The 9,723-nt window shown below is 40.9% G+C and overlaps 2 protein-coding genes across 1 annotated transcript in view; both read right to left on the bottom strand.

The window, feature by feature from the left end:
* Window positions 1-9,723, bottom strand: part of Erich1 (glutamate-rich 1) — a gene marked incomplete at its 5' end in the record, with an annotated part of 52,793,804 nt that overhangs the window by 28,641,349 nt on the left and 24,142,732 nt on the right.
* Window positions 2,866-9,723, bottom strand: part of Fam149a (family with sequence similarity 149, member A) — a 59,250-nt gene continuing 52,392 nt past the window's right edge. Inside the window, 1 exon segment of the mRNA NM_001427705.1 lies at window positions 2,866-5,660. Within this exon segment, the coding sequence (NP_001414634.1) occupies window positions 5,587-5,660 (74 nt within the window). The 3' untranslated portion in view covers window positions 2,866-5,586.

Raw genomic sequence — 9,723 nt, 5'->3', positions numbered from 1 at the left:
ATTGGGGGCTGGAGAGGTGGGCTCAGAGGTTAAGAACACTGACTGCTCTTCCAGAGGTCCTGAGTTCAACTCCCAGCAACCACATGGTGGCCCACAACCATCTGTAGTGCATACAATTTCCTCTTGAGGTGTGTCTGAAGGCAGCTACACTGTACTCACATACATAAAATCAATAAATATATCTTTTAAAATGTTATTACATTTTTTATCTTTATGTGATCATGGAGATCGGAGGGAGGACAACAACAATCTACCATGTGGGTTTGGGGGATCAAACTCAGGTGGTCAAGTTTGGTGGCAAGCTCTTTGGCCAGCTGAGCCATGTTGCCCACCACCCCTGCCGTTACTTTTTAAAAAAAAGAGCCATCAGTGTGTACTGATTTGAAAAGGAGTTGATAAAACATTAAGTGAAAGAGCAAAAGAAAACAAATAACAAAGTAAAATATGCTTGATCACTTTATCACTATATTAGTATTCAAAGTAGATTATTACATACTGTATTTATCTATCCACTAGAACATTGACATATTTCATAAAACATCGTAATATAAATATAGATGTTTCCGTTGTTTTCCACGTTTCCTATGCTTTGAATAATTATGAATATTCCTTCTCTTAGATATCTTTTGACTCAATTATGTACATATTTCCATTCAATATGTATATACATATACATATATACCTATGAGTAGAAGTGCTCGATGATGTGATAGTATATATTCAGCCTTAAAATTGCCTGTTTTCAAGAATCGTATTAATTTACTGTATTTCTTATATTTCGTGGTATATAATGCACACACACCAATATGCGTAAATATAACAGAAGAAAACTTTTCTTTGCAACTACCCTAGGAAGAAAGTGTCATGGAGGCAGAAAACAGAGGTTTTTATTTTTGAATTTTCTTCTGTATTATTGAATCCCTTTCAGACTTCCTTAAGAAATATCATGTTTACTTACTGTTGTTAAGTATGTCTCATGGGCTTTCATTTCCTCCCCTCTAAAGGGAGCCCTAAAAGGACTGAGGCTGAGCTCTAGGCTCAATTACAGCTCTAGAAGTAGAAGATAAGCCTCTGTGTGATTTGCTGCTAATCTCTGTGGACAAAGGAGAATTGTAAGATAAACCCATCTCTTCAAAAACAACCTGGGGCCCATCTCAGTAAGGGACAAATGGGGATCTGGGTATAGGCAAGCTTCCAAACATGGGAAGGCAGGAGTTTTACCACACTGTCAGGGTCCCTCTGTAAAGCACTGGCTATTTTGGGGGAGGTAGTTCAAAATAATTTCTGTATTTAGGGCAGAACAGACAGTGTCTGGACCCCAAGCTTAGGAGCTTTGTCAGTGCTTCAGAGATGAGGAGGATAGGCGTTTGCCGGGGTCCAGCCTACACATAGGATGGGAGTTCACAACTGGGAGCAGGGTTATCTGGAAGGCATATAATAAATATGCACAGGCTACTCTTTGGGTACAAACTGACAGGTAGTTTAAAGGCTTAAAGTCTCTCTCTCTCTCTCTCTCTCTCTCTCTCTCTCTCTCTCTCGCTTGCACACTCTGCATTCTCTTATGCACTCTGCTTTTCTCCATTGTGCTTTTCTTTTCTCGAACTCCCACACTCACGCACACCTCTGTTCATTACCCTTTCATTCTCACACACACTCTTCATACACACCTCACATTCTCTCTTCCCTCACCCTTCACATTCTCTCTTCACTTACTACTCTTCACATGCTCTTCTCATGCTCTCTCGCCTTACTCTTGTCCCAGTCTTTTATTGATAATTCAAAAGCAGGTAGAAAAAAGCACATTGTATATTCATTGCCAAATCAAATTCAAAAGAATGACCACATCCCACAAAGAATTAAGAATTACGATTGTTCCCCAAAGTTTCAAGCTTCTCCCTTCAGGCAAAATAATAATTGCAAACTTATCATTATTTAAACTTTAACTTTTGACTTATTATACTTGAGAGCTCAGAGCACTCACACACAAATGAAATCTATACAGCCATTGTCCAGGGCTAAGGTTAGGAGAGATGGGAACAACCTTTTTTTTTTCTTTTTACAAAGAGCTGCTGAGGGCTACTGAGATGTCTCCATCCCGGCCTACTCTAGGCAGCCTCTTATTTCAGATGGGTCCCCTGGAGGGATGGTGTCTCCTGCTCCTCAGGGTCCCGGATGCCACCCTTTTTTACAAGGAGCTGCCACGGGCTTCTGAGATGCCTCCATCTCGGCCTACTGCTGGCCGTCCCTGTCATCATATGCTGTCCCCAGCAGGCATTGAAGATTTGTCCTAAGGGTGGGGAAAGTGGTCAATTTGTAGATGATCAAAATAGATATCTACCTCCCTCCCATTCTCTCTCCTTGTCTACGTACCTACCTGTCTACTATGAATTTGCTGGGAAAAGTCTTCTGTCTACTTAGAAATAATTAAATAATCTGGGAATGGTGGCATACACCTACAATTCTAACACTTGGGCCGTGGAGGTGGGTGGATGTTCAGAGTCATTGTCATCCGCATGGAGAATTTGAAGCCAGCCTATAATTACATGAAACCCTGACTCAACCAAAGAAAGAGTTGGGTACCCGGCATTGGTGGCGCATGCCTTTAATTCCAGCACTTGGGAAACAGAAGCTGGCGAATCTGAGTTCAATACCAGCCTCATCTACAGAGTGAGTTCTAGGACAGCCAGGGCTACACAAGAAGCCCTAGCTCAAAACAAAACGACACAAGGCAAAACAAGAAAGAGAAGAAAGGAAGGAAGGAACAGATGTTTATGTGTTTCAAACTGCAAAATGGGAGACAGTTGCAGAATTTATATACTGTTGGAATGTAAGGATGCTTTTATAAATTCAATAAATTCATAAAAGTTCTTTTAATATTTTACATTTTATTAAAAATTAAATGATTAAAACTCCTGAACAATCATCCTTTGTTATAAGAAAACAATGATAGTAAAAAATATACTGAAATCATTTATGGCATTAAAAATGAACCTCTCGATTAGTAAAGACATTCCATCCAAGTTCAAATTAACACAAATATAAAGACATAAGCTAGTTCATCTATATCTCGCTATCTATCTATCTATCTATCTATCTATCTATCTATGTAGCTAGATAGATTTTTTTCTTAGAAATCTAGACATTTTCCATTAAATTTTATATTTTCTTGAATTGTTTTTAAAAATTCCCACATTCTTTCTTTGGCTTGTGATAAATTAAATGTATTTTAATTCATGGAGTCACTAACCTGTATTTGAATTTTTTTCTCAGACGTGATTTTCCATTTTCAATTTTTTACCAGACTACAATAAGAGTCATTTCTGGAAGTAGAGTATTGTAAAATCACATCCCCTGATATTTCCCCTTTCCAGTCTAAGCAGCGCCATCCTCACACAAGCATAATTTACTAAGGTACATATCCCACTTCACCTATAAATGAAATTCCTTTAATACAGGCTTGAAAATAAGTTCTGAAGAAGGTTTCTTTTAGGTTCAGCAAGACCTCTGGGTTTTAAGATATCGTTTAACGGTATTTTGCTTTCCATTCAAAACGCCTGGATGATTAAAAACTGTGCTACCTGTTTACTATTTCTAATCCGTTACTTTGTGGATGTAAAGAATACATTTCCAGGGTTGGGGATATAGCTCAGTGGTAGAGCGCTTGCTTAGCAAGCGCAAGGCCCTGGGTTCGGTCCCCAGCTCCAGAAAAAAAAAAGAATACATTTCCAACTGTAGACCTCTGAAGGCAAACACAGCCGAGCTGCCACTCAATCACTTCCATGGCTCTTTGGAAAGAATAATAATTCATCTAGGAGTATTGTTAGATGTGCTGTGAGCTACCCCCTTTTTCAGACTTTGGGTTGAAGAAGAAACCATTGGATGGCACCTAGGAATTGATATGAAGTGAGCTGGTGGGATGTGAGAGCACAGTAGATAGCTCTCTTAGCAATGATAACGGACCTCAGAGCCGTCAGCCAGGCACTGGTGAACAGGATGGCAGCCACTCTCTATCCAGACGTCAAGAGCAGCTGCCTGAAGACTGATGTTTTCTCTGAAGTGCTTCCACAGCTTGTGATGAGAAATGAATGATAATGCCCCAAATGCTTTGGTGTGAGACACTCAACCCTGGGCACATTCCCTAGGCAAAGAGAGATACCCTCCTTAGAGTGGCCAACTGGAACAACGTTATCAATACAGCAGCTTGACCACTACCCACTCCCTAGCATGTCTCTAACATGCCCCACCACTGCAGAAACTGGAGTGGAGAGCGCGAAGCAGAAACTATCAGGTAGGACAAAGGTTTGAAGTCACCTCTGATTTGTCATTCTATGTTAAAGAGCAGGTTCAACTCTTCTCGCCACAGAGGGGTCAATTTCCAAACATCTTTAAGTAGACAATGATCCTCACTTCTTATAACAAGAAATGTCCTGAAAACAATTTATCATATGTTTAAACGCTATATATACACACACACATATGTAGTAAAGTTTCCTTTTCGATTAATAAGATTCATGTTGATGTAATGTCATTAGCTGATAAAAAGGGGGAAAGTATGCTGATTTGAGATGTTTGTATATGAGAATGAATCAGGAATAAGTACCAGAAAGGAGCCTGGCCTCCAACTGACATTTTTGTCTTCTTTACTCCCCTGACTGTAGTAGTCAGGTTGGACATACGGTCGGGAGAATCCAGAGTAGGAAAAGGGCAGAGGGTAGAGGGGACTGCTGCCTTCAGCAAGGGCTCAGGGAGGCTGTAGTGAAGAAATTATGTCACGGCAGAGATAGGTCGGGATGATGTATGTAAGGACGTTGGTGTTACAATTTCCTCTGTCCAGTTGTCAAACGTGTCAACCTAAATGTCAATGTTGGGACCATATGCAATGGATTTTAATTATTCTTATATTCCCCTTTAAACGTGGGATACTTTTAGATGCACTGCCTACATTTGACAACAAAAACCAGTTTACTCTTGCATTTTTAACACAATTGGCTTACCAAACATCTCTCAGGTATTCATGGCTAAATCGGTCTACCACAAAGGTCATCATGAAACCCATCACTTTACACATTGAATATACAACAGTTATTTTAAAGTCAGCACAATGAACAGAAGAACCAGAATCATTTTTTCAAATGGACAAATTGTCTCAAATGTTACTCCTATTTAGTTTTGATGGAATGAATCATTAAAAGATTGAGACAGAAATGTGCGTGATGGTATAGAGTTAAAAATGGCATCTTCTTAGGGAATGCACTAACATTATCTGTGTGCAAACATTAACTATAAAAATGGAATTTAAGGGCATATTAGGATCTTTTAAGCAATACACAGGAGCCCAAGGAGCCTCAGGCATGCTTCCCATAAGGATTAGGGAGTTCAACTTTTATTCTCTTTGCAATGTTTTTCAAGTGTTTGAAACTCAGTTACTTATTCTCTTGTGTTCCTTTCAGGTATTCTAGCATCTCCTGCTGCCAGAGAGATGAGTATATACACCAGGTAATACTTGTTCCTCTTCTTTTCATGTGACAAATGGTGTGGCCAAGGCTTCAAGTCTTCCAGCAAGTTCGTAATTTGTGAGCAGTAATATCACGATGCCACTTGGAACCTCTTTCTTGCAGTCAGAGTTACCCTCTGATAAGATTTAGGCAGATACTGTGAACCTGAAACATGAGACACACAGATATTTGTGTTAAAAGACTAAAAGTCAATCTCTAAAGAAGGTTGGTCTGTCAGTTCCCTGCGACAGCGCTTTGAAAAACAAAAATATTTAATGTCACATTGTCAGGAAAAACGAAGTAGTCATATGTAAACATCAGGCAGAATCCTGACTAAGGGGAATGTAGGATGCCATACAGGTGAGGGCTGGTACAGGATAGAATAAGGCCTGTCATTGGACGAGAAGGAAGGATGGGCAGGAGGAAAGTTTGAGGGAAGGAGAGGAGACGAGACAGGAACAGAAAGGATGAGAGAGAAGAAGGCAGAGAAGCTGCCGCTGGGAGAGAACATGGAGGCTGAGGTTAGGATTCCACGCTGCACCTTTACAGGTTGTTATGAATGTTCTTAAGGGATGGATGTGTACAGGGCTTTGTATGTTTAAGTGGGCAATTATATCTTATCAATTGGATCAGAAGTTATTGTGTTGTGCATTCTTTCTTGTGGTGAATTAAGTTTAAGAGTATGTGGCAGCTGGGACACTAAGCCACCATGGAATTGGGATGTGTGTTTCTGGCAAGGTATCTACCAGATATCTTGGGGCACTGGGGTGGCTGACCTAGCAAGGAAAAAGACAACCCCCAATTTAATTTTACAACAACAGGGGAAGGTATCCCTCCCTCAACCAGACCCAGGTACTTTTGCCTTCTCCCATACCTGAGGGGTTTACAAAAACTTTCTCCACAGAAGTCTGTGTCTAGGGCCAGGAGGACGAGAAGGGTGGTCCTTCTGAACTGAACCAGTGCTGCCTGTCATGACAGATATACCCTATTCTTGGAAGATAGTTATCTCAATTTATTTTCCTACCTCAGAAAAAACTGAAAGCTGAGACAATAGCTCCCGGTGATCTTTGTTCTGGAAACAGAGTTAACAAGGAAGCCACATGCCTGTTTACCAGGCAAAAAGACAACAAACCCTTAGAAGTACAGAAACGTGTCCCTTAGGAACCTTGGACCTCCTGTGGAAATGCGAAAGATCTCTGAGCACCAATGAGGATGGTTATAAAAGAATATGCTGATTTAATGTTTGAAAGAATAGCCATGCATATTTAAAACTAACCCCGAGCCCAGTTCTTAATCTCAACCTCTCTGTGCCCTAAAATCCCATTAGACACGTGCACTTGGCGGGCGTGGTGCAATGGACACATAAAAGGAAGCTAATTAGAGCCTTTCAATCCAATCTTCCATCACATCAGGACTGGCCATTCACTCAGTCTCCTTGGTCATCCGCCATGCTCTTCTGATGCCCCAGGTGATATCCATCTCCATGGAGCCTCTCCGTGCCTCTTACCACCTGACTGTTGAGGGAGGCAATGCCAGCTCGTGGCCCTTTCCACCTTCCCCATTAGACTAAACGCTTCCTAAAGCATGAACTAAAATATACTAGATTAAAGGATTTTTTTATTTGTTAAATGTGGTTAATTCCAGCACTTGGGAGGTAGAGTGAGGTGGCGCTCTCTCTCTCTCTCTCTCTCTCTCTCTCTCTCTCTCTCTGTGCCTGTGATATATGTATGCGTGCACATACCACAGTGCAATTGTAGAGGTCAGAGGACAACTTTTGGAAATTGTTTCTCTCCTTCCACCATGAATTCCTGGAATTATAGTCAAATTAACTGGTTTGCCAGTGAGCTGGACTTTTACCCACTGAGCCATCCGTCCACCTTGATTTGTCATTCATTGCTAGTATTTAAACCAAGGGTAGAGCACAATCCAGGAAAACACCCTTTCATGGTACCACATCGGTAGACCTACTCTTGATGCTAAATTCCAGCCTTTATCTTTGGCAAAGAGTAGGCACTTCCTTGGTACATCCTTATTTATTCATAAACAAACAGGGAGGCATACTTTCCCCCCTCACAATCCAGATTATGATAGAAGCAGTAACTGCAGGTCTCAGTCAGTAAAGCGCTCACCATGATGGGATATGGATGAGTTTGGCTCTCCAGCACATACGGAGACTCGGAGGCATATCTACACTTGCTACAAAGAGAACCCCGCAGTGTTCTTAATGTTCATAATCTCCATACATTACCTCCAATTCTTACCTCACTCTTAGATTCTGGGTCTTATTTTCTACTCCCTTGGGCAGCAAAAAAGTATTTTTCCTCCAACCAAATGTAAGATCTTAGTCATGAGGAGTTCCTCCCTAGTTTCCCTGTTCCTTCTTTTCAGAGAACACTTATTATATTCTAGTTTCTCTTAGCCAATGTCTAAGAGGCAAATAACACCAAGGTCAGGTGCATGACTCTTAAGATTCCTTCTTATGACTCTTAAGGAAAACAGTGAGTGGGTGAGATGTTTGATTTAAGCATTTGTACAAGATCCCCTTTGAGTGAGTAAGCCTGGAATTTATTCTTCTGAAACTGATGAACATTTCATCGCTTTTAATTGGGGTTTGGATTAGAAAGTAAAGGCTCCTATGCAAGTCACTAGGTGATAGGCCACAGGCAATTTCATTTTACTCCTTAACATAGGTCTTCCTACATGACCTGAGACGAATTTTGATTCTAAGAAGCCAGTTTATCATTATCTTTGCAATAAAGACCAATTGTCTAATGCTGAGTCTACTATAGAAGTCACTCCCACTACCCAGGTGAATCTTGTCTTTGGCCATACTAACTGTCCAGGAACACCCTTGGGTATCATTAGCAGGGACATTGATGTAATTTGTAAGTCTAAAGTGGCAAACAAGGCAAGGACTATTGAAGCACTGCGACACCGGTTTTCTCTAACGTCTACCATGCTCTATGATGATCTATGATGACCATTCACTTTCCTTTTACTTCGAGGATATAGAAGCCCTCTTAGTTTTCTTGTTCAATAATTCAAAGGGATTGCCCTCCCTCATACTCAAAAACACATAAAAGGAATGAGGCAAAAACAGAAGTACTTTTAAACCTAGGATACCTAAAAGACCATTGTTTGGATGAGGGGGCTTCTGTGGGGCCACCAAGCTGACACTATTCCTCTGGATCACTTATTGAAATATTCCCTAACGTGGTGGTTCTTGGTATCACTTACAAAAGGGAAGCTGATGAGATTGGTTGGTAATAAAGAAGGAGTTCATGTCTTGGTAATTCTACTCATTTATTGTTCTTCTCAAAATATTTCTCATTACCACTAACAAGGGCATCTGTTCCTTTCCTCATGCATTTTAAGTATGCTTGTGGCCAACTGCCTGGACCGAAAGAAGTAAATATCTGCCCTTCCCATAAAGATCCACAGGAGTCATCAGGGAACCTAGTAAGGTTAAATAACCTGAATACTGTCAATAGTAAACTCCTTTTAGGAGAATAAATAGAGCATGAAGATCCCATACATCCCTAACAAAAAGAAATGTTTTTTAAGAAAAGTCTATTTACAACTACTTCATTCCAAAATGTTACATTTCTTAATGTTACATTAAGGCCTCAATCTTTTCTGTGTGTTAGTCTTACAGTCATATAATGTTAGGCATCTTCAGAGATCAGAACTGGCAGACACTCTTCTTACACTTATTGTTGAACATTGCAGAAGTGGCTATGTAAAAATTCATCTTGAGGCTTTATAAAGCTTAAACAGAAATGCAAGCATGTGTAGTTTGGGCATGCGTTAGCTTTGAGATCTGTGCTGACTATGCCTGTAACCCTAGAGCTGGGGAAGCAGAGGGCTACCTGGGGCCTGCTGGTCAGCCAGTCTTGTCAATTGGTGAGGTCCACATTTAAAAAGAGACCTATCTCTAACAGTAAGATACAGGTGTGGCAGTGCACACCTTTGATCCCAACACTTGCAGGAAGCCGTCCTAGGAAGATCTCTGCCAGTGCCAGACCAGTCTGGTCTACATAGTGAGTTCCAGGTTATCCAGAGCTTCAAAGAAAGGAGGACGCAGTGATTGGGGAACATAACTGACAGCATGCTGGTGTGCCACACCACACTACACGCATACACACACACACACACACACACACACACACACACACACACACACCCCGATAACTCATAATAAAACATGGCTGTCTAAAGCATCCATGGG

The sequence above is a fragment of the Rattus norvegicus genome, chromosome 16, assembly GCF_021556685.1.
Source record: "Rattus norvegicus strain SHRSP/BbbUtx chromosome 16, alternate assembly SHRSP_T2T, whole genome shotgun sequence".
In the NCBI taxonomy this organism is placed as follows: Eukaryota; Metazoa; Chordata; class Mammalia; order Rodentia; family Muridae; genus Rattus; species Rattus norvegicus.
Note: the sequence above shows the minus strand (reverse complement) of the source record. Positions and strands in the feature narration are given on the sequence as shown.